A 26755-nucleotide genomic window follows, 5' to 3' on the forward strand; every position below is an offset into this window, starting at 1 on the left:
ATTGTTTTTACCATTCATGAAACTCTTGTTTTTTTGTGTATTTTTTTTCCTTGTTTTTATTCTGGTTTCTTGAGGCAGATATAAAGTAACCTCTGTGAATGGACAAAGAAGTAGAATTATAAAAAAAGAGAAGAAGAAAAAATGTAGCAAAAAAAGTATTCTAGTAGCCAATGACCTAAGGATAGTCTGTCAACAGGCTTCTTGGTATTTAATGGCTAGTGTTAGTGTCTGCATCAAAACTGTACAGTGATAATAGCAATAGTGGCCAACCCACAGGGAATGGAAGGAAAAGCATGGTTTGTCTGGCTCATAATCAAAATAACATTGTTTTTTGACAATAATTAAAGGTTTTTGTCCACCTGGGGAACTAACAGAACTAGAAATGGAACAAATTCTCTACGCTAGAGCTCATCAGGAAGTTCATGGCTTCAAATCTGGGGTGTTGTTTTTTCTTTCTCTTAACAAAAATCTCTCTTTACAAAGAGATTTGATTTAGTTCCAATCCTAAGGACATATATAATCACCTTAACACAGAGGTTCTTCAACTTTCTCAGTTCTTAGAAATTTGTTCTTAGTTCTCAGTAATTTGTTTATGGCAATCATTGGCCAAAAGAAATAAGGAATAGTTCCAAATACTAAGTAGTTAGGTCCATACTGTTGATAAGGTTGTCACAGAAGTTTAGCACCTATTGAGGACTATACAGCTTCTCACTTTGGAATAAGATTGAATGATGCCTCCCTCATTTCCTGTTCCACATTAATCTTTGTGCAGTACTTGCTTTTGATCACGGCAATCATCAAAAGCTCAGTTTTACAAAGATGGGGTATCACAGGAAGAAAAATAATGACCTAAAGTTGAGACTGGGAACTAATTGTAGCTATTGGTTCCCCAGGTGACTGAGGTTTCAGTGTTTCCTTTAAAATATCCCAGGTAGCCATGTGAGTTCCTGCAGTGCCCCAGGGCACCACAGCACATGTTTTGGTAACAAAACATGGTCCTGGTCTCCTTACTCTCACACCATAGACAAAGGGGTGAGGACATCTCAGTCAAGAAAACTCAGGAATTAGGGCAGGAATTATGTGGCCATTCTACTTTTCTGTGTTTAATGCTAGAGGACTCTCAAATGGTAAATGGAGTTTAGAAAGGAGATGGACTCATGGGTATAGTAAGATCTAAAATTGAGCTAGGTGATGCTACTAACTTTTCATGTAGATCCAGTGAGGATTAGAAGTTTTGTTAACACAACATATCCTTTTCTTTTTCTTGTTAGAGATACCCTAGTAAGACCAAGGAAGAATAATGTAACCTGTAACAGGAGAAATGAATAGACATATAAACAATCATCCTTTCCTTTGTCAAACTCAGGACTAGAGGCAACAGTGCCCTTCTACTCAACAAGTGGCCAAGAATGGCTAGGACTGAAAATTCACATTAGAGGCTCAAGAGTGGGTGAGGGAGTTCCTAGCGGGTGAGGGAGTTGCTAACTACTAAAGGCTCAAGAGGTGCTGACGGGGTAGCAATTTGAGACAAGGGATGAGGGATAATGTCAATTGGCTGGGAGAATGTCCACCTGCAGCGCTCCAAAGACATGATCAATATGGCCCTGTACTTTTATAGGATGGTGGGGACTAAGGAGCTAGACTGCGAAGTGTGCCCCCGTTTTCTGTGGTGTATCGACTCTATACACCTCCTTCTCTTTCCCTCTTCTGCACCTTTCCCCTATATTCTGTATATATAAGTCTGTAAATATGGATTAAGAGCTACCTGGATTGCCTCTGGTTCTGTGTGTTAATGTTTAGACGGCAGCAGATTGGGGGTGACAGGGCTTGTTACCCACGTGAACTGAAAAGCTTTTTAAGTGATGTGGTTTGACAGGCACCTTGTATTCAATAAACTCATAGCTTTGGGACTAAATTCTGTTTGTGTCGACACTGATAATTCTCCTGTTAAATTTCCCAGGATATCCATGTGTGTACAAATATAAACTCAGGAATTATGACTGGAAGAAGTACAACAAGAGAAATCACTGTTATTCAGAAGGTAAAATGATGTTAAATGCATTTTGGAGAACTTTAAGAGGGAAAAATCTGCATACATTTTCTGTAATTCATCTATTCTGTAATTTTCTTCATGTTTCTTCATGAGAGCATTTGCGCAATCTTCTGTTATGTAGTTGTTTCTGTTTTTATAATGTACCTTTTACAATTAGTGGCAGTTTAAATTTACTTTTCATGTATTTATTTCTCTACTTATGCTGGTACTTTTATTTTCCTCTTTCTTACTATTCTTGCTAATGGGGACACACTGACCAAAATATGTGTTAGCCTTCTGAGCAGAAGCTGCTAGAAAATTCACTTTTGCCTTATATAAGCTAATTTTTTAGATGCGAAGTTTAGCCTTGTCTTATAGAATTGAATATATTTTCCAAGTGGCAGTCACATATTTTCTTTATTGCTTCTTTGACCCATTTAAGCTTTTATTTAACTTTATTCTTAAAATATAACTAAAAAACAAATTTTCATAATGCCAAGTAATCCACTGGCTCAGAGGAATTTGGTCAACAGTGACTTCTGTTTCTCAACAGATTCTGCTACAATAGTTCATAGCACTTTGTCTATAATGGCATTTTCAAAAAATTTTCTAGAAATGATCAAAATCTTTGTTGTACCTTTAAAGAAGTTTAAGCTCTGAGGATCTTGGATCTCTCATTCATAAAATGGTGTAATGGTGTTCCTATCTATAGGACTGTGAAAAGTACCAAATGAGGCTACAGACGTGAAAATACTTACAAAAGGGAAGGGTGACATACACAATGCGTGCTATGATCATCATTATGACCATTATTAGTCTTAATTTCTCCCTGAGTCTCCACTATTTAACTAGTATCTATTTATAGAAGATAAGATGATGACATCCTATGTATTAGGAGGTAATGATTTTTCTTCTCACTTTCTCAATAAATTAAATAAAATAAAATAAATTAATAAACTTAAAATAAATATTTCAACTTAAAGAGCATTTAAAGGTTTTCCCAAACCTTTCATTCGCATAGATAATCACAGACCTTCAATAATACTGTTTGACTTTGAAGTTTCTAAGGGGTTTTCTCAGTGGAAATGCTTAACTAGAATGATAGATACAAAATCATCAAAAGTGATTAAAATATATGATGGTATCATTCCTTGTAAAGTACAGTTGGATTATAGACACTGAATAATATTCTCAGCATTATCATGAACTAGGTAAGATAAGAAAATGGACATTTACATATAGCTACATGTGGAGTTAAATGAAGAGAAGGCATAATCATTTATGTATAGAAGATACATGTACTAGCAGATTAATGATTAAATGGTGATTATTCTTTTTTAAATTAAAAAGAATGTTTATTTATTCTGAGAGAGAGAGAAACAGAGTCCAAGCAGGGGAGAGGCAGAGATAGAGCTCCGGAGACACAGAATTCAAAGCAGGCTTCAGGCTCTGAGCTGTCAGCACAGAGCCTGACGTAGGGCTCAAACCCCGAACTGCAAGAACATGACTTGAGCCGAAGTCGGAGGCCTAACCAACTGTGCCAATCAGGCACCCCTGTTTTTTAAATTTTTTTAATGTTTACTTATTTTTGAGAGGAAGAGAAAAGAGCCAAAGCAGGGGAGGGCCAGAGAGAGGGAGACAAAGAATCCTAAGCCAGCTCCAACACAGGGCTTGAACTCACGGATGGCAAGATCATGACCTGAGCCCAAATCGGAAGCTTAACCAACTGAGCCACCCAGGTGCTCTGGTGATTATTTGTTCTAATCACCTTGCTTCTCAGAGAAACTTGATCTCCCTAGTAGAAAGTATGCTTGCCAGGAGACTGCAACCTTATGGCTCCACTGTAAATATCCAGAGGGAATGAAAAAAAGCTGAACATGTCAAGATATTATTTTTCAATGAGAGTTGGATCAAGGCCTGATTAAATTTGTCAAATGTACAGAAATTCAATCAAACTAAAAAAAAAGAAATTCAATCCCTATCCTCTTCCATAGGTACAGGGAAATTTAGGTCATCCCTGTAACTTTGCTTTAGATAGAAAACACATCATTTAAAGATGAAATATAGGCTTTTCATAAAATGCATAGAATATTTCATCTTTACCAGAGTAGAGGGTATTTAAAAAAAGCTGTATACTCATATCCAAAAATCAATTTACTAAAATTTTAGACAACAGATTACATCATTTGTCTCTACTACTTTTTCCAAAGTGAATTCCTTTACTGAGCTCCTGATTGTATTTTTGTCAGACTACAGCTCCATATTTAATGCCTCCTCCTCCTCTCAGCTCAAGTGTCCTGAATTCCAAGAAATTTTTCCTTGAACCTAATTCTCCCTAAAGCAGCTTTAATCCTCACTCCCCCTTTAACTTATCAACTTTAAAGGAGATGCTGCATTTACTGATATCTTGGCTTTCAATTCACTCCTAACCCACGGGCTTCTAATTCTGTTATCCTCACTCGGCTGTCAACCCAAACCTACCGATTACAGAAAATAACTGGTTCTTCTAATTTCTCCTCATCCTCTGGACAATTGTTTTCACTCTCTGTCCTTGTCTTTTCACTGTAGTCTTGTTTCCCTTAGAGTTTTATCTTCACAACATAAGAGACAAATTCATCTCCTGTTAAATGCTATGACATTGTCTACTCTTCATCCTGTGTTCCTTACATCACCATCACCACTCTTTTACTTGTTCAGGATGAAAGCTTCAGCATTCTTTTTGACCCTCTTATGCACTGGCTGTCCCCCAACACAGACACACGAACACACACACACACACACACACATGCTGTTTTGTAAACCTCCTGCCTCTGAACCAACTTCATCATCCCACCTCCACTTCTTTGACCTGAGCCTGTATCATATTTAACCTACTGTTTCTATGAATTTTAACATTATATACTTCCCAGAGCATAGAATCCCTTCACTGTAAGCAATCATTTAACAATAGAATAATCAGAAGCAATAAAAAGAATGTAAGTGTGTTGAATCTCATCTAAAAGCTCTCAGTGCCATAGACTGTATTCAAATCTTCTTTCTCTCCTCCCACATTTCACTATTCATGCCAACCAGACTGTTATTTTTTTTAATGTTTTTTATTTATTTCTGAGAAAGAGAGAGGCAGTGTAAGCAGGGGAGGGTCAGAGAGAGAGGGAGACACAGAATCTGAAACAGGCTCCAGGCTCTGAGCTAGCTGTCAGCACAGAGCCCGATGAGAGGCTCGAACCCACAAACTGTGAGATCATGACCTGAGCTGAAGTCGGATGCTCAACCGACTGACCCACCCAGGCACCCCCAGACTGTTATTTTTTAATGGAGCCATGATTTTCTATGCCTCACATTATGCAAATATTGCCTCCGTTAGCCTGGCTTTCCCTAACTGGCAATAGGTCCTTCCTCTCTCTCTGCTCCCATAATTTTGTGAATGCCTCAAGGATGATGCTCACCATTATACTGGTCTAAAATGTCAACCCTCCTACTGTCTGCAGATTGGCAGCTTTGAATATACTATATTTGCTCAATAAGTATTTTTATGATGGGTGAATGAATAAACAAATGTCTTGAATTTCAAATCTGAGAAAATGGGACAAAAATTACATAGAAATAGGGCTATTGGGAAAAGGAAATTGTTGGGGGTGTCTGCATTATACAATGAATTAATGATAAATATGTACTAATCATGAGTTTAACAGTTGAACAAGAAAGTACAAATTTCCAGAAGGCAATAGTGCTATAGATCTGGAACTCACTTATTAATAATAAACATGTACTAATTAAGGATTGTGAGGTACAGCCGAATAACAAAGTACACATTTCCAGGAAGCATGTAAGTGCTATAGATCTGGAGCGAAAACTGCGATTGCAGGGCCGGAGCTATTGAGCAGTAAGTCATCCGATGAAAGCTGATAGTTGAACCCACAAAAGAATTTTCCGAAGCACAGACCAGAGGTCAGGAGCTGTATACTTTGGGGCTAACATCAACTACTTTGGGGAAGTATGTTGCAGGGTGACAAAAGAGCTGGTGAAGAAGAGGCCTGTGAACAGGGGGGAAGAGAGGACTCAGGAGTGATGAAGTCCAGAGAATGAGATGCACTTTGTATTTCCTCTAATAACTGATGCCTTATTTGCACTCTGTGAGTGACTGATAAATATTACTTAAATGAATGAATTTTCTGCAGTCAATGTGAATGGAAGATAGATTTCAGAATATTGAGGCAATACAACATGGTAAGGAAACGTAAAGCTGTGGGATAGAGGCGCAAGGTTAGGGAGACCTAGAACTTACTGAAAACGTTTCATTGCCAAAAAGGCAGAGTGAAACAAAAGGATGGTGCAGACCTATGCATAGTCAAAGGTACGTGGTGAGATACCTTTACCTATAGCTCACAAGGACACAAATTAGGGCTTACATGCTATCTTTTCCAGTAATTATTAGATCTGAGGCTTGTCATTCCATAAGGTTATTAGTTAACTGGGTTCAAGAACACTGTTTTATAGTTTTGTTTTATCTCCTTCAGTGCCTCAAACAAAGACAGATACTAAATAGGAGTTTAATAATTCAGTATTTGAATCAAAATGATGGCAGTTTAGGGGCACCTGGGTGGTTCAGTCAGTTAAGCATCCAACTCTGGATCTCGGTTCAGATCATAATCTCACAGTTTGTGAGTCTGAGCCCCACCTCAGGTTCTGTGCTAACAGAGTGAAGCCTGCTTGGGATTCTCTCTCTCTCTCTGCTGCTTCTCTGCTCACACACATGTCCTCTCTCTCTGAAAACAAACTTACAAAATGCTGGCAGTTTAGTTGGAAAGTCTCAGTATTATCATCTTACAACCATTAATAAAATGGTAACCAGAACCATACGTTGTGAAAAATGGGTAAAGCACAATTTCATTTCTAGGATCTCATTTAGACCTATTGGGATACCTTGATAATCTGTTAGCATACCATGAATATCACTGGACGCTCAGAGACCCCATATCATCTAATTCCTATACAAGGAATGGCAACCCATATCAAGTTTTTGAGATAGTGTCATGAAAGATGGTGAGTGTTATGGACAAATTTCCAGATGCAGAGGAGGAAAGTGACTCTATACAGAGCCAGAATTACAAATGACAGCACAGGCACTGAGTGAGAATAAGGTCCTATTTAGAAGCCTCCAGAAATTAGAAAACTAATAAACACTACAGTAAACACAAAAGTGGATTGTTCTGAGAAAATGAGCTAATGATGGTATATGATCTACAAAGGTGCTTATCAATTTTAACTATTTTCCAAGCAGTGCCATGTCTTAAATGATATTCAGATCTATCTAAAGTTTTCAGTGCTTGCCTCCAGTCATTAATATTCCAAAAATGGTTTACTTTTAGGGGCATCTGGATGGCTCAGTCGGTTAAGCATCTGACTTCGGCTCAGGTTATGATCTCACTGCTCCCGAATTCAAACACCAGGCTCTGTTCTGACAGCTCGCATCCTGCATCCTGGAGCCTGCATCAGACTCTGTCTCCATCTCTCTCCCTCTCTTTCTTTCTCTCTCAAATATAAATAAACATTGAAATTTTTTTTAAATGGTTAAATTTAGCAAAGACCTTCCAAGATCTTTCCAATGATGTGGCAAACAGTAAAAACATCTGTATTGTACATCAAGCAAGATATATTAAAAATGTTATTCATTCTAATATCACAAGCTTCTCAAACTGAGTCTAAAGCATTTTGAAATATTAGGAAACGTTCATGTGGCTAGGTAGCTACATGTCAGTGCCTACATGAGTATAAGCTAATGTTTTAAGTATAAATGTTTCCATTAAAATTTTAATGCTCACTTTTCTCAGACAATGTATTTTATCTGGAAAAATAAATGTTTCCTTTCAAGAGTGACAGGCTACTCAAGTTAAATCTACAATTTATCTCCAGCTTTTATAATTTTACTCACTGTTCCTCCCAGTATAGAGAATGATGCAGTTGAACAAATGTCATTGGTTTTATTAGATCACCAACCAACCAGATAAATGTACTTGATTTTCTGAAGAAGTTCCCTCTTCCCTTTGTTCATCATTATACTCACATGTCACTGGCAATGGAGGAGTTCCGGGACATAGACTTTGGAGACAGGTCATAATCACTGTCGGATCGATACAGAAAGGACTCCCGACGTTGACTGTGGACAAAGTTTGCTTGGAGAATTAGCCCAGATCCTGGGCTGGTCATGGGATCCAAGGGACTCCGTCCCGCAGATGTGCCATTGTCCACGTCAAAACTGTGAAAGAAGACGAAATAGCATTGTGATGAACACTTTTGCATGTTGATATATTGGTGAAGGAAGATTTCAATTTAGGAAGTGACAGAGGGGATATTTACAGCTGATTCCCACTGTTAAAAATGATAACATTAAAATACACAAGAGTAAAAAAAAGAAAAACTACACTGACTTCATATTATTGTCTTCCTACGTTTTAGATACTTTTGTTAACTGACAAGATACAAGACATAGGTTTCTGTAAACTTGAATTAAAAAGTCATTCTACTAAGAATAGTTCTACTAAGTTTCTTTTAAAAAAAAAAAAAAACACTTAGTAATTCTCTAACTATCTGGGTTCAAGTCAATAAGTTCCCATTATATGCCTAATACCACTGTTTCCCCAAACCTGGGCTTTCTCTCCCTCCTGCCTACACCCATCCTATCAAGAATTTCTGCTGTATCCACTTCCCTCCATCCCCAATGCCAACATTTTAAGTTCAGAATTTCATCAACTCTCACCTACATTACTATAACAGACTTTAAGTTAGTCTCTTGAATCCATTTTCCACTCTGTACCATGAATGAGTCGTCTTAAGGTATAAATCTGACCATAATTTTTGTCAGTTCAAAACCTTTCAATGGCTCACTATTGTGCTCAGGATAAAATCCAAATTTCTTGGCTGGAATGACAGAGTTTTCACAATCTGCTTTCAATTGCAATGAACCATTTTCTCAACTTCAACATGCAACCCTCTTCTATCAGGAAGCTTATGTTCCACTCAGTTAACCACCACATCCTTGTCTCAGGCCATCACTACCTAATCTTCTCCTCCCCTGACTACTCAACCCTCCTATCCTCTGCCTCCTTATTACAACTCATCCTTGAGGACCTAACCTTCACCTGAAAGGCTGCCTTGATGTCCCACAACTTTATGAGATGTCCCACTCATTATCAGTAGCATTTACAATGAACTGAAAATGCTTACAAATTGGTCTCCATTCCTAAACTGTGAGCTTTCTGAGGATGGAGAGTCTGAAACCTTTACTAAGTGGTATGAATGAATGACTGAATAAATGGAAGGCACTGTGCTTGGCAATACAGATTTCATATTTGGGAAAAGACAGAACCACAGATTTATAGTTCTTAACATTACAGTCTTTACAATCTATATCAACTATACACAAAGAGCTTTCCTAGTCAAATATCAACTAGTAATAAAGTCAAATCTCATGTCTTCTTCTGACAAGAAGGTAATAGTTCAGATAGCCCAGTAAATATGTAGTTTAAAAAAGTGTTGAATGAATAAACAAAATAATTCAAGTTTAGTTATTACCAGTGTTTTCCCCATACCTATTTTACCCAAAATATTAACTACCTAATTTGAAAACATTCTTTTAGTTTCTCCAATGGAGTTATTAAGAAATAGTGTTATCACCTAAAACTTGGAGGCCAAAGTGGAAGATCAGCAAGAGTCTTAAATGATCTATGAGTCTGTGACTAAATAAGATTCATCTACTCCAAATCAATTCAACTAGTAAAGAAAAAAAAAAAAAAGAAAAAGAAAAATAAGTGAAACTCATCATCTAGCCTGGACATTCATAAACAAGTTTTCCAACTTGAACTTTTTTAGAATTGCATCACTTTATGGGGCACCTGGGTGGCTCAGTCAGTTGAGTTCCGGATTCTGCTCAGGTCATGATCTCATGGTTCATGAGTTCTCATGGTTCATGAGTGCTTTCAGCACTCAGCCCATCTCAGATCCTCTGTTCCCCACTGTCTCTACACCTCCCCACCTGCTCTCTCTCTCTCTCAAAAATAACATTAAAAAAAAAGAATTGCATCATCTTATAGATGTATTTATTTGGTCACAAAAGACAGTGAGAGGTTATTGAGTTGAATAGACTCATTTTACAGATAGAGATAATGGGTTCTAGAAAAGTTAATGACCAAAGTTACTGAGCTAACTAGATTTAATCATCTACTGTTCCTGAAGCTCTTCCAGCTCTAATGAATAATCATGTAAACCATAAATGTATGTTAGCAACTGAGACACACAAACAGGGGGCATCTGTTTCACCTGGACAAGGCACTTCATGCATGTGGGACTTTGGGCAATCCTGAGGAAGGCCAGATGGGAAGGGATCGCCAATCATGAGAGATTTATTCAGGATCTGTGGCAAGCTCTTCCTGGATATGCTTAAATAAATAAGCACTTACTAAGCACCTATTATGAGCATAGTGAGATACAAAAATAAAGGTGATGAGATTAATTCAAACTGGGTTTAATCCAGACTCGTGAGAAGTTTTCATACAATGGTAGTATTTAAAGAGGGCTTTTGAAGGCATTCAGTATTCAGCTGAGAGACACTAAAATCCTGTGAAATGGGACTCTGAAGAGGGGAGATTTCTGCTCTAGGGACACAGCCAAGGCAGCTCTTTAGCATGAGGAGGACACAATGTAAACACGTAAGAAAACATGTTAATTTCTTTTCAGTGTCAAGATGATCATACTGTTTTAAAAAGTAAAATATATTTCACTGCTATGCATAAAAAGAAATATAAGAGATATAGGAGTGTAATTTTTGGTTTAGTGTTTCTCAGTTGAACTAAGTAATACCAATATAGTCCCTCAAATCAGTAAACTGTATTAATTTCTTATTATAATTCTTTCCAATTAAGCAACCTAAAGAAATTTTACATTCTAAGTTTAGGGAAAATAGTGCTAAGTATCTTAAAATATTTGATATTCCTTATAATAATGTTATTTATTGAAAGCAAAAATGTATTCATAGTTCATAAAATGCTTGATATCGGATATTTTAGTTTTGTTATTTTTCTTCGTAGGTTGTTATATAAAAATTTGTCCACTAGATGGAGATCATTGCCTTAAGGAACATTGACTGTAGATAAAGGCCCAAACTATTTTTTAAATTCAGGAAAACAACCCCTTAACTATTATCCAAAAAATTAAACCTCACAATCTGTAGGAAGTAATTATCAAAGACTGATAAAACTATATTATCTAGTAGATATTAGTGTTAGCTTTACAGATTGAGAATGATCTAAGAAATGGTCCCTGCAGTTTTATTATTTACTCTTATATAAAACCAAAAAAAAAAAAACAAAAAAAACAACCCTGAGAAGCTCTTTTGTTCAAAACCTAGAACTAAGGAGCTTCCTAGAGAAGTTAGGTTTGGGACAAATCAAGGCATTAGTGCTTTACTCAGTGAGTCGTAAATTAACTGAGAGTTAACTTAGTCTGAAAATATAGATAGGTTCAAATGAGCTACTTATTTTTGAAATGTAACTTTATAAAACACTCCATAATCAAGGTATTATTAATAAAATAAGAAAGCGATAAGGGTTAAGCCTAACCTTAGATATTGGAATCAGAGATCAGTTGTGGACTTCCTAAGCATATTCTTTGGCAAACACTTTCATATAATGAATCCTCTTACGACTCACTGCCAAAGAAATGGAGTCCAAGCGAAAAGATTAGTAGAAGCTTGGGAAAGTAACTGAGGAATTGGGGAGGGTAATAGTGAGGATGGTGATACTAGTAAAAATTTTGGAACACTTTCCATGAGCCAGACATTGTGCTCTGTGCCTTATATACATTATCTCATCGAATGCCCACAATAACCCTTTGAAGGAGGCACTATATTTTCCACTTGACCAATGAGAAATTTGAGGCATTGAGAACTGGCTCTATGTTAAGGAATGTGTTTAAGGTCATACAGTTTGTATGTGGGTTTTATTTTTGTTTTTTGTTTTGTTTTGTTTTGTTTTAAAGTTTACTTATTTTGAGAGACAGAGACAGAATTAGCAGAGGGAGAAAACAGAGAGAGGGGGACAGAAGATCTGAAGCACAGAGCCCCATGTAGGGCTCAAACCCACAAACCGTGAGATCATGACCTGAGCTGAAGTCAGACACTTTAACTGACTGAGCCACCCAGGCGCCCTCATAAGTGGGTTTTAAACTCAAGCTGTCTGATTCCAGAGCCCAGCAGAATGGTCTCTGTGTGTAGTCTCTACTGCAAAGCCTCCTATTAACCATTACAAAAATACAAGAACTTTTCTTAGCTTCCTCACTTGGATGGAACTTCAAATGCTAACTCTTTGAAAGTATCATTTATACAGAAGTTATCATTAACTTACAGATCTGTCATGCCAAGCCTAATTCTGAGACTCTGCCTTTATAAGTTTCTAAGTTTTGGGATTTGCCACAATGCCTAATTTTCCAATTTTGAATACAACAGTAAGGTATTAAAGAGTCTATGCTGTCGATATAAGTTTAAGAGAATAAGGAGAGTCAGTGGGTCTGTAGAGGGTCTTAGCAAATGGAACGAAGTGAGGTACACTGTTATTCCACATGTGAGTTGTCCTTAATGCACTTCAAGGATGCATACATCCCCTAAGGGAGTTGGCTTTCACCCAGAAGACATTTGTGGAGAAGCAGTGATGCAGTTGTGGAGGGTTGCTTATGAGGGGTGGTAATGATCAGCTGGCCTGTTGCAATCAGAACTGTTAAAGGCCTTGTGGACCAGCACTACTCAGGACCATTCACTCCACAGGCCTGTCTCTGTCTAAGAAACCCATGCCACACAAAAAACAAACAGATGACAGACAAACTGAGCAACCCACCAAACTCCTCCCCATCTCGCCACACTGCGCCATGTCGGTGGGATTACTGGCTCCTTGTCCTGACCCACCTCCCCTGCAGCTTCCTCTGCTATTCCTGTGATTTGTGTCTACTGACCCTGTAATTATTTGTCTGCTTGGACTCATTTCCTATTCTTTGGCCAGATGCTAGACTCTGCCTCTGGTTTAAACATTTTGCATCTCTTTTGGGCCATGATGTGGACTCTCCCCTGAGCCACGGTCCTCCTATTGTCCTTGGTAAAGAGCTCATCTCAGATAGCCTAACCGTGCATCCCTAGTGTGGAGCCCAAAGGAGGTGAGACACATGAGGACTCCAGGGGAGCAGCCGCTGGATGCCCCTATCAACAGATGTCCTATTACCAAAGCATCTGTGAGGAGCTCCTAAGGGAAGACTCTGGAGAGAACATAGCAGCCGCTGAGAGCTGTATGCTGGTGGGAACCCTGGAAGCCTCCACTAATGCCAGGAACATCTGAGAGCTGCCTGTGTCACTGTGTATTAAGAACACTGGCGTGTTGACAATAAAGATCTTATCACTCCGTGTCCTGGAGCAGGGAGATACCAAAAATGTTCCTTTTAAAACATTCCACTTGGGAGATACAAAAAGTGGGTTCAATTTCAAATCTTGGCCCTGCTACTTTCTAGTCCTATGCTCTTGGGTAAGTTACTGTACCACCTTAAGCCTCCATTTCTGATAAGGATAATTGCAGTGCCCAGCTCCAGGGCCTCTACAGGGATTAGAAAAGAAAATGTTTGGAAAGCATTTAACACCCTGTCAGGCGGCTAGTACATTCCCAGTATTTAGCGGGAATGCACTATTGTCATTTTTATTGTTACTGCCCTTACCTTTGAGGGGGCCTCTCCATCTAGGTCATTCTCTGTACCTGAATACAGTGCTTTGGGAAGAATGTAAAGGGAGAGAAGAGAGAGGATGGGGTGTTGGGCATCCAAACCACCTGAATCAACCCTGGTGAGCAGTGAGGTGAGAGACGGTGGAGCCAGAATGCTCTTACAACTTTAGCTACTTTTATGTCTCCACTCAAGTCTATAATTCCAACGTGATCATATCTGGAGAGAGGGTGGACACAGCTGATTTTTCTTGAGATATTCCTCACTGAGGAGAAAGAACAACTTCCTGCTAGGAACTGTGGAGGACACAGAGGCCCAAACACCTTGGGTGGGGTTCTAGCTGAATATGTTGGGAATATAATTAGCAGAAACAGTTCCTTAGACCTCAGATCTCCAGTTACTGGGTGTGCCTCAGGGACCTCAAATCACAGATGCATGGTTGTGTTTTCCTTATGCCCGACCCTTCCATGTATACCGTAGTCCATGCTGTTGGCTATACAATGGAAGCCATTTTAGTGCTTTGCCACTCAGAGGGGAGGGGCTTGGTTCACCCACAGGCCTAATCCAAGAGTAATCAGAGTTGGATAATTCATTTAAAATGCTTTTTCACTTTATAATATTTTACCCATGGTTATCAATCATTTATTAATTTTACTCGTTATCAATAAATATTGATAATCTCATGGTTATCAATGCTATGAGGCTATGAAGCCTGTTTCTAATTAAAGCCAGTGGTATTTCCTATCCAAGATTTCTCTGCAGGTCAAACAGCTTCTCTGAAGTAAAGACGATACTGCCTCTGAAAAGTCCCCATTTGAATATTTACTTAGTTAAGATTACCCATAGACATGAGACTATAGAATAAAGCATTTTACAGGGATACACATGAATGGCATTCTCTTCCAATCAATCAAAAACTGCATCTCAAATGTAAAGAGGGCGCTCTGAGAGGACCGGACATTTAGCCACTCTGGGAGATGACACAGTTAAATGATAGTATGCATCGTTAGCCTGCATCATACTTATATTTGCACAGAGGATCAGCATTTAAAAACAGGAATATTTTACCCTTCGTTTTCATAGATGATTTTTTTTTTAAATAAACAAAAGCCTGACAGGAAGGTGAAAGGTTATATGCTTATTTATGAGTAAAAATATCAAGTCATCTGTGGAAACACACATCACTTGTTTGTGACTTGTCAATGGCACTCCCAAGTGACCCAGAGCAATAAAAAGATTCTGGAGGAAAATGACAGTGAACGTTTGATGTGTGGACTGGAAGCCAGAAGGGGCAGGCTGGATCGGGGGAGCAGGTGTGTGCCAAATGAGATGGCCAAAGGCCAGGTTTTCAGAAAAATGTATATTAGCTCTAAAAAGTAAAAAGTCCAAACCAAGAATTATTTTACTTGAGGTTTATGATTTTTTAACGATCATGTTAAAGGAATCTCTTCTTAAATGAAATGCTGCTCAGCAAACCATCCCCACTGATTCCTAACATGGTAACACACAGTCGTGAGTCAGTGGCAAACTGTGCAGCCGCCGACTGAGGCCCATATTTGTGGCAAAACAAACAGTCCAAGTCATAAATGTGTATTTAACTTGAATATATGGTGAAAATGGGACGTGTCTGTTTTCATAGTTGTTGATGGCCTTTAATTTATGTAAAAAAGTCATTCAGGCCTCTCTGTGATTGAGAATAAAACAAGCAAGCACACATGACTTTCCCATGTAACCTGCTTTCATCTGCGGGTCTCAAATTAAGAGAATGGAAGGGATGAGGAGAGCATCAAAGACCTGGGCATCAATCTGGTCTGCAATCACTGGGTTTTACCTGCCTTGCTCTACATTTATGGCTTACTGCCAGCCTGCTGTTTTCTGAGACAACTTCTAAGCTGTTATATTTCCAAAATGCAGTTTTCCTCGAAAGCTCAACTCCAAAAAGCTAAAGCTCAAAGAGGGACAGTAACTTGTTAAGGTGCAGGTGAGGGTGTTTCTGCATTTATTTATTTTTCTGTGATACGGAGCAACCAAGACTGGTTTGATAAGCCCACAGTGGAACACTGATATTCAATGGTGTGCCCCCTACGTCTCCCACACACACCTTCATTCTCTGGCTTGCAGACAGAAGAATACTGATAACATATAATCAAATCTTGCCACCACTGCTCATCATCCTCTACCGGCTTCCTATTTTATTAATGGTTAACTACTATGTCCTCACAGGGGCTTGGGGCCTTCCATGAGTGATATAGGTCCTGGACCTACGCTCCATGAGTGAACTAGGCCTACCTAATATTCTCCTATACCTCTTTCCCTCTTGATGACTCTGCCTCATTTTCTGAGCCCCACGGCAGTTCTTTGAACACACGGGAGCACTCTGTCCTTGAGGCCTTTGCTTGTGGAGCTCCCTCTACCTCCAATATTCTTTACCGAGACATCAGCTCAATGTTAGCTTGTGAAGAGATATTCCCAGGCTACTCTATTTAAAATGGTCACCCTTATCTCCTGGTCTTTTCTAGCCTCCTAGTGGGAGGAACCATTGTACACATTGGTGGGAATGTAAATAGGTGTGGCCACTATGGAAAACAATTTGGAAGCTCCTGAAGAAATTAAAGCTCGAACTACGATATGTGATCTAGCGTTCCCACTTTAGCACATATATCCAAAGGAAATGAAATCACAAACTGGAAGAGATATTGTACCCCCATGTTCACTGCAGTGTTATTTACAATAGCCAAGTCATGTAAACAACTGAAGTGTCTATCAACTGATGACTGGGTAAAAACAATGGAATATTACTCAGCTATAAAAAAAAAAAAAAGAAGGAAATCCTGCCCTTTAAACAATATGGATGAAATTTGAGGGCATTATGCTAAGGTGAAATAAATCAGAAAGAAAAAGTCAAATACTGTATGATTTCATATGTGGACTCTAAAAAAAAACCCTCACAGATACTGAGAACAGATTGGTGGTTGCCAGGTGCAGAGGGAAAGTAGGGGAAATAATAAAGGGGGTCAAAGGCTACAGACTTCCAGTTCTGAGAAAGTTCAGGAACGCAAAGTACAGCATGGTGACTATAGTCATAGCATAGTGACTGTATAAATATTTGAAGATTTCTAAGTGTAAATTTTTAAAGCTCTCCACACACACACATACACACACACACACGCACGCACACACACACACCAGAGTGTCACTATGTGAACTAATGAAAGTGTTCACTAACCTTAAGTTGGTAATCATTTCATATATAAAAAGTGATTAATATATATAAAGTAACTACACTGTATACCTTCAGCTTATACAGTTTTTTTTATGTGAATTATATCCCAGTAATGCTGGAAAAAAATTCAGTTGCCAGAAAAAAATTAAATAATTTGCTATCCTAATCTCCTTTTTTTCTAGCTTACTCTTTTCTTTTTTTTTTCCTCCCCAGTGTTTAACAGCCTCTGATAAGCTTTATTTACTTGTTTTGTTAATTTTACTCTCCTCATTAGAATGTAACCTCTTCAAGTGCAAAGATTTTTTTTCTTTTTTTTTAAATTTTTTACAAATAGTTTATTGTCAACTTGGTTTCCACATAACACCCAGTGCTCATCCCAACAAGTGCCTTCCTCCATGCCCATCCCCCCTCCACCCCCACACCCATCAGTCCTCAGTTTGTTCTCAGCATTCAAGAGTCTTTCATGGCTTGCCCCTCTCCCTCTACCCCTACCCCCCCCCCCCAAAAAAAAAGATTTTTAATCTCTTTTGGTCATTAGTGTATCCTCAGCACCTAAAATACTGGCTGACACATAGTAGTTGCTCAATAAACATCTGTATTGTGCCTGCATTAATATCCTTAGATGCAGCACTACTTACTACATCTTCACTATTTACCATGGTTACCTGTGTGGCTCTATTTCAAATGCATTTTATTATTATTCTTCATTTTGGCCAGGAATCAGTCACTAATCAATGAGATTGATTAGTTCACTTGAAGAAATTATCTGGAAAGGCATTTAAAAGCCTGGGCTTTTAAAAGGCATTTTCATATGTGTTATTTTGAATATCTTTCTGTCTGACCCCCACAGCCATAGAAGCAGGGGCAGGATCCAGGTTTTGTGGCACATGAAGGCTATACAATTTTGAGAGTCTGTTCTGAAAAAAGTAATACCAAAAAAAAAATCTTACTTTCAAAATTTTACAGAACCTATTACTCTGTGAAGCTGCTAGCACCTTTCCAGGTTCTAGAAAGGGCCCAGGCCAGCACGGGGCTCTGAGTTTGATGTGCATTAATTTCCCAGTTGATATGCATGTGAGGCAATGACAGAGCAGGAAAAATACAGGAAAAACAATACAAATGACTGAAATGGAAAATGTAATACCATATTTTTTCATATCAGGTGAATTATTTTAGAGGTTACTTTTTTTTTTTCATCCTTTTTTTAAATGTATGTATTTATTGCTCAAATTTCCAAAGCTTACTCATATTTTTCAGGGTTTTTCTTGCTATTTGCATATGTTTATTCTTCCAAATCAGTGAGTATCGGCTGTCCTGGGGAAGTGGGGAGTGATTCTACCAGGTAGAACATTAGAATCACTGTGAAGGTCTGAAGAGAGATGTTCTTTAAACCATACCTGTCTCACAGCGATTATCTTTTTGAGATGTGGACTTTTAAAATGGTGTTCTTAGTCTCATTCCTAGGTATTTGTATATTTAGACTTATTGAAAATGATTTCCAAATAGTTTAATTGAATGAGTAAGAATAATTAAAGTATGAATCCATTGTGAAAATACTTCCCATTTAAAATATTATATATAACATAGATTAGGTCTATGCTAGACTTTAACTGAAAACAGAAACTGGATTAGTTCTACTAGAATTGCTTTTAAAAATGTAACCTTGGGACCCCTGGGTGCTTCTGTTGGTTAAGTGTTGACTCTTGATTTCTGATCAGATCATAATCTGATGACCAGTTCATGGGATCGAGCCCCACATCAGGTTCTGTGCTGCCAATTGTTTGCAATTTTCTCTCTCCCTCTCTCTGTTCCTTCCCCACTCATACTCTCTCTCTCTCACTCTCTCTCTCTCTCTCTCTCTCAAAATAAATAAATCAACATTTAAAAAATATATCACCTAAATCTGAATTTTTTCCACTAATGGATATGGAAAGTCATACACCATGTTTTTCTCTGGGTCTGGGCTCTCCCTCAAACAGGTCGGGAAACAATTTACCAGTCATACTATTAAATCTATTTTGGAAAAGTGATATTACTCCGTTTTCAATCTCAATGATCCAAACAGATGGGTTTTTCCACTTTAGTGGGAGTAGAAAAGAACAGAGACTGGACTCAGAGAGCTGTGGGGCCTGAATTAGATAACCATTTCTTCAAAGCTACCAGGGTAAAGCAATTATAAGAATATTACTCTGTTGATGGTCATAAACAAGCATTCTCTTCTGCAATTCTTTACAAATGTATCACAGAGAATAAAATGCTCATACCAAAATACCACACATCTCATTGTGTTATGGGCACATTGAAATTAGCTTTCCTTTGTGATTTCTTATATTGGGTGAATTGTACATGCTTACAAATTACCCTTCAAAGATTTTAAGGCATTGGGATGGACCACCCACAAACTGTGAGATGCACTTCCACAATGATTTTCAAGAGTAAAAATATATTTTATATTTCTTTGAAATGGTTTGGTATGTAACCTGGACTAAAGACAAAACAGTCTTGGGAAAGCACAGAATTCAATAATCAGAACCATGAACGTGGCGAATTCTGCTTGCTGTTTGCCAAATTCCATTCTCCGCTTGCTCTTGGGCCTGCAAGAAGTCTTCGTTTCCATGCTTCTCTTGCAATGAGATTTGGCCACGTAACCGAACGATCATATGCCACTGTCAGGACTGGCTCGCGACTCCTTCCACCTGCTCATCTGTGCGCTCTTTCTCCTCCCGGCTGGACACTGAGAGTGCTGAAGCCAAGGCGCATGGTGGAAAAACAAGATGGGAAGAGCCTGGCATCTGAATGAGAGCAAGAAGAGCTGCCCTGCCTCCTAAACACCACCCTACATAGTCAGTTAATGAAAACAGAATTATTTTTTAAGACAGTTGTTTTAGGGGGTTTATCTGTTAGCACAGTAACCGCTAATGTACTACACTACACCAAACTGAACTGGTAGTACTGAAAGTACTGAAAGTACTATATATTTCCCCATAGAGGTCCAAGTGAAACTCAGGATCTCTTTAATTCTACCATTTTTTCATGCTCTGTTTAGTTCACCATCCCCTTGATCTTCTTTGGTTATGCATATTTTCATGAAGATCTTTCTCATCATCCAAAAGCTTCAGTGTGAGATAATAACGTTTATAATCTTTACAAACAGTTGTAATTGTTCTGTAAAGAGCAGAAGCCAGTCCATTTCTGTTCTGCATTAATGCCAATGAGAAAAACTGGAAAGAATTGGCTCCAGCATGGAGCTGACGCATGAATGTGTCTCTGAATCACAAAAGAGATTCAGGATTTCCTTCAGGATTTGGAGCCATGCTTCACTTGAGTCAATGAGGTCTCTGGAGTACCTGATGCAGCTAGGCTAGCATTCTTTAGAATGGGATTCCAGACTGAAATGCCATTCTGAAAGCAAACATTTCTAGGAGTGTGGGCCAGAGTCCACAGGAAAAGAATTCTAGGACTATTTCATAGCTTACTCCAACATAGAATAGAACTTCTCTACTGTTATCTAGCTCATTTGCAAAAGGATAAGGGCTGAGTCTTCTTCAAATTGGGTATGTTGCAGGTAAAATCAGATGCCCAAGACCCTTCCTGTTTGAAAGTGTAGACTAAACAGGGAATCCAATGGTCTTTTCCAGAGGAAGGGAAGGAAATTACCTGAGGCATTCTATTGGCTATACAGCTTCTGAAATAATGGCTTGGAGTCCAGTTTTTGCTTGTCTTCACTAAGCTTCAATGTATTTCTGGTATGAGACAGCAGTTTGTTGTCATCTTAAAGATCAAACTGAAATGACCAATACATTCTGAAGGCGACAGAATAGGTCACAGAAATGAGTCTATCTGTTCTACAAATATTCATCAACCAGCTACTATTGCCAGACATCACTCTGAAGGAATGAAGTTCACTAAGAAGACACAGGACTAGTAACTGCAGTGAGTTCCTGCTTCTAAATTAAATGGGACTTTTTCTCTCCTCACAACAACCAAATTCATGGTGAGACTGTTCACAAATCCTATTGACTTGCCAAGTCCATAGCTAAGAAAACTACATGTCTGTTTTCTAAAAACATTTGACCTCCTGTCTATTCATCTCAAGTTGCAAAGCAATGTCACTGCTGACCTCCTTTGCTTTGACATTAACTGTTTTCGAAAAAAAAAAAAAACTTAAGTTTTCCTTTTTTAGCCATTAAAATTCCTTTCATTTTTATGTAATGATAGATCTCATATATTTGGGTATAATTGTCCATTTCTGCCAACTTGCCTATTTTCTGGATGGACTCTGATATTCATCTGTATATATTTTGTCTCTCTTTTTTCTTCTTTGTCAAATTTGTTCTATATAGTACTGGCTCCCATTTTTGGACTATTTTCCATTTATACTCATTATGAAAAGTGACTTATGCTTCTAGACTGGAATTAAAATAAAAAACTTAATAAAAAACCGGACTTAATGCGTTTTTGGGGGTGAAATGAGTGAAAAGAGTTAAGAGTTTCAAATTTCCAGTTATAAACTAAGTAAGTCATGGAAATGTGATGACTATAATCAATAACATTATAGTGCATATCTGAAAGTTGCCAATAGAATAAATCTTAAAAGTTCTCATCACATAATTTTTTTTTGTAATTTTGTGTAGTGACAGATGGTTATGCCTTATTGTGGTGATCACTATGCAATATATGTGAATATTGAATCATAATGCTGTACACCTGAAACTGACAATGTTATGTTAATTACACTTCTATTAAAGAAAAAAAAGATTTATACCCTTTGGTTTTATTTTGTTTTTTTATTTATTATTAGTATTTTTTCTATTTAGAGAGAGAAAGAGCACCAGAAAGGGTCAGAGGCAGAGTGAGAGCGAGAGCAAGAGCGAGAGAGACAGACTCTGAAGCAGACTCCACACTCAGTGTGGAGCCTGATGTGGGGCTAGATCCCATGTCCCTGAGATCATGACCTGAGCTGAAAGCAAGAGTCACACTCATTTAACCAACTGAGACACCCAGACTCCTGAAGACTTATACTTTAAAAAAGAATTTTAAATGTTTTATTTATTTATTTGTTTAATTTTTTTTTTAATGTTTTATTTATTTCTAGCAGAGAGAGAGAGAGACAGCGTGAGCAGGGGAGGGTCAGAGAGAGAGGGAGTCACAGACTGAAACAGGCTCCAGGCTCAGAGCTGGCAGAAAGCACAGAGCCAGAAGAGGGGCAAGAACCCAAGAACAAAGAGATCATGACCTAAGCGAAAGTCGGACGCTTAACCGACTAAGCCTTGTTTGTTTAATTTTTGAGAGAGAGAGAAAGAGAGAAAGAACAAGCAGGGGATGGGCAAACAGAATCCAAAACAGGCTCCAGGCTCTGAGTATTCAGCGCAGAGCCTGACTCGGGGCTCAAACCAATGGACTGGAACACTGAGATCATGAATCTGAGCCGAAGTCTGATGCCTAACTGAGTAGGCACCCAAGCACCCCAAGGCTTATACATTTTTAATGAGGAATCCAAAATGGTACATTGAGCTCTAAGGACACTATAAACAGGCCATATGTAATGGGACAAACTTTAACCTGGCAAAGATTTCTCTAACTTGCTATAGATGGTCATACCAGAAATTTTAGATAACTATTTCCTAGTAGGAACTGTAAATGTTTTGATTACTGCCCTGGAAAATATTTAGTACTACACTGTACCACTATAGTGTAATATGTGAATAGACCCTGAATCTCTAGCCTGCCTATAATGAGTACCACTGGTAGATAATTTAATTTGAAATTTACTTTTGCAGAAAATAAATTTTATAAAATAAATTCTATTCTTTATTTTTCATATATTAAATATGAAAAGGTCATATTTCATATATTAAAGTCTAAGAAAGAACAGATATCAGTTTTTTAAACTTAGGTTGGAAAGAAAAACCCAAACGTGATTTTATACTTTCCCGACTTTCAAAATTTAATTTTGACCAAATACTGAAAATAGGTCTGGAGATGCCTATATCTTATGAAATCTAAACCAGAATATGGGGGCACCTGGATGGCTCAGTCGATTAAGCGTCTGACTTTGGTTCAGGTCATGATCTCACAGTTCGTGGGTCTGAGTCCCACATCGGGCTCTGCATTGACAGCCAGCTCAGAGCCTGGAGCCTGTTTTGGATTCTGTACCTCCCCCTCCCTCTGACCCTCCCCTGCTTGTGCTGTCTCTCTCTCTCTTTCACAAATAAATAAAAACATTAGAAAAATTTAAAAAAAAAAAAAGGATTATAAGCATTTATTCAGTGTAGGTATTCTTCTTGGTTTTTTTTTTTCTATTTATAAAACTTAAAAAAAATTATAATGTGACTATTTTACCCTTCTTGGTCTTTTCCTGCAAAATTTAGAACTAGAAATTAAATTTTACAAGGGGGAGAAAAAGTCCTAACTATGTTTATGCTTATTCTGCTCTTGGCTTCTCCATACACAGCTGTCCTTTGGTGGGGTTCAGAGTAGAATGCCTCAGAATGTGCCATTTTGGCATGTGGATTATTTGAACTGAAGGCAATTAAGGCCTGCCAGACTCAAGAAGAGCTTTTAATCTCTCCCTTAAATGTCTAAAAAATGTAGATAGGGAGCCTGTACAAAGAAGAGAGCTGTAACCAGAGATAGTTTTCTACATGGGAAAGACATGTGCATGGCAGGGCCAACACTTGTTTACCCCACATTTGTTCTTCCCATCATCCTGAGGATTGTTTGCCTTCTCTTTGAAGCACGAAACCCCGTACACCCTTCTGAGGCCGGACCCCCAATACACCCATATAAACCTCAACTGCCTGTCTTTGACCTTCCCATGTCCATGTGAGGTTCCTTTAGGGACAAAATTAAATTCGCTTTTCTCCTATTAATCGGACTTATGTCAATTTAATTATTAGGCCAGCCAAAAAATCTAGAAAGGAAGAAGCGAAAAGGTTTCCTCCCAAACGCCTTTCAACATGGAGGGTGATTATGAGTTTGAATAGCATGGTTGCCACTAATGTATTTAGCCCTTAAGGCAGCAGGGAAATCATCTCTTGGGGTGGTGCCAGGACTTTAGCCATTTGTCTCGTCCATGAGCTCCAGCTGTGTCTCTAATTATGAACAGGACTACGATGAGATGACCTGTCCTGAAGAAACAAAGGAATTCCTCCTGAAGGCCTTTCCCTCGTGTGCTTCTGGCAGAGTCCCAGTGTTTCTGAAGCCCTTTCATAGCCATTGTTCAATGGAATTCACACAGTGACCCTGAGCAATAGGCAGCGGGGCTGGGCTGGCGAAGTGGGAGGAGAGGGGTGTTTGGTTTCTCCTCCTCATTTGTGAAGAGGAAACTGAGGCTCAGGAAGGAGGGCAATGGTTTGCCCAGAGTCTCACAGATTTAAGTGGCTGTATTATGACTCAAACCAAAATCTTCTGATCTTTGGACTAAAGATTTAAATGGAAGACTGAACAATTGGATTCGTTTTAATTTCATAAAGCCTGAAACAAAGACAAATTCTTATTTTAATGTCCCCTATTAGAATTTACTTGGAGATATTATCTAGCTGCCTTGAGCACAATGTTCAAAACCTTTGCATAGAATGTGACATTTCGCTGAAATGAATGGATGTGTTTGCATGTCTCTAAATAACAGCATGACAAAATGTTAAGAGGGATTATAGTAAGGGTCCTCTACTTTGGCCACCTTGTTAATCATGTTAACCACATTGTGATGTCTTACACATTTGGTAAATGTTTAACACTACTTGGGGGAGGATAGCCAAACAACAATGTGGTTAAACTTACTTAAATACATTACAGGCCAGCTTTGCAAAACAAAGACGTCCCTATTTCTTACTCTAAGGAATTTCTGAGAAAAAAAGGAATGCATTTCTTTATAACAGAAAGATAAGAACTAACCCTGGGCTAAAGTACTGGGCTGGGAATTGGGTGCCCCCAATTTGAGTTCTGGCTCCTCTATTAACTACTTGTGACTTTGGCACAGCTTGACTTGACAACGCCTGACTTTCCTGGGATTCAGTAATTTTAAATAAAATAAAGAGATTGACTTCCAATCTTTCTGGATTACGGATTTGCACACCACTCAATAAAGATTTTTTTTTTTTTTAAATAAAGATTCTTAGGCCTCCTTTTGAATACTCTTGAGTCAATAGTTCTGGGGTTGGACCCAGGACTCTGTATTTTTAGAAAGCTGTCCAAGTGATTTGATGTGTTGTCAAGGAACACCAGATTCGTCTGCAAGGCCCTTTCTGACTTTAGCATTTCTGTTTCCAACTACACAGCACTGAACTCTTATTCCTGTATTGGATGCTCACTTGGGAGGCAAAGTATTCTGACTGAAAGTTGTTCTCAGCCAAATTATCACACCAGGGGGTGTCCCTGTTCACATGTGTTGTTGCTCTACACTCTTCTCCACACTGCAGTCAGGATTTCATATGTGCATCGGCACCACTTATCTGTGGTTTTGCTTTCTGTAGTTTCAGTTGCCCATGATCAACCACAGTCTGGAAGCAGCTGGTCCCCCTTTTGAGAGATTATCGGAAGGTCAACACTAGCCTAATGTTATGTCACAATGCATACATCATCTCACTTCATCTTGTCACACAGGTATTTTATCATCTCCTATCACCACAAAAGAAGAAGGACAAGTACAGCACAATAAGATATTTTGAGGGGCACCTGGGTGGCTCAGTTCGTTAAGCATCTGACTCTTGATTTCGGCTCAGGTCATGATCTCACAGTTCATGGGACTGAGCCCTGTGTCACGCTCTCTGCTGACAGCATGGAGCCTGCCTGGGATTCTGTCTTCCTTGCTCTCTGCCCACCTTTGCTCTCTATCTCAAAGTAAATAAAAATAAACTTTAAAAAAAAAGATACTTTGGAAGGGACCATATTCACAAAACTTTTATCACAGTATATATTTAAAATTGTTCTATTTTATTATTAGTTATTATTAATTTCTTACTGTGACTATGTATAAATTAAACTTTATCATAGATTTGTATGTATAGGGGAAAAAAAAACAGTATGTGTAGGGTTTCAGTACCATCTGCAGTTTCAGGCATCCGCTGAGGGGCTTGGAATGTAACCCCCATGGAAAACAAGGGACCACTGTAATTGAATGGAAGTAAAAAAAGAAGAGAAGAAGGGAAGAGAGGAAAGGAGGTAAAGAGGGAGGGATAGAAGGGGAGGGGAAAGAAGGTGAAGTGGTGAGAAAAAGTGATTATTTTGCTTCCTTGAGTAACCCACTCTGGTAGTTACCCCAACTACAAAAGATTAAAATGCTTTTTTGAAATTAAGATTTAAGTTCTTTATCATGGAAATTAAATTACTTTAAAATCTGGACCCAGCCTTCTTCAGATCTCACCTCTAGCCACTCCAAAGATATCTGGGGTACATTTTACACATGGTGAGGCCTTATCCAATTCCTACCATTTCTACCTATGAAATCTTGCTTATTCTTCAAAGCTCCACACATACTAAACAGATATCTCACAGGAACCCATGTCCAGTTCCTGTTCCTGCCATTCCAAACATCTAATTTAGGTCCTCAATAAAGCATTATCTCAGGATATTGCAACTGGCTTTAAAAACATTTCTGCCCCGGGGCGCCTGGGTGGCTTAGTCGGTTAAGCGTCCGACTTTCACTTAGGTCATGATCTCGCGGTTCGTGGGTTCGAGCCCCGCGTCGGGCTCTGTGCTGACTGCCAGCTCAGAGCCTGGAGCCTGTTTCAGAGTCTCAGAGTCTGTGACTC

General features: G+C 38.6%; 1 protein-coding gene across 1 annotated transcript in view; it reads right to left on the bottom strand.

Annotated features, from left to right (window-relative positions):
- The window catches only part of PDE4D (phosphodiesterase 4D), a 285677-nt gene that overhangs the window by 220907 nt on the left and 38015 nt on the right, over positions 1–26755 (bottom strand). Inside the window, exon 2 of the mRNA XM_039243827.1 lies at positions 8097–8288. Within this exon, the coding sequence (XP_039099758.1) occupies positions 8097–8288 (192 nt within the window). The remainder of the gene's footprint in view (positions 1–8096; positions 8289–26755) is intronic.

This window comes from Hyaena hyaena, unplaced genomic scaffold (assembly GCF_003009895.1).
Source record: "Hyaena hyaena isolate Hyena2069 unplaced genomic scaffold, ASM300989v1 scaffold_232, whole genome shotgun sequence".
In the NCBI taxonomy this organism is placed as follows: domain Eukaryota; kingdom Metazoa; phylum Chordata; class Mammalia; order Carnivora; family Hyaenidae; genus Hyaena; species Hyaena hyaena.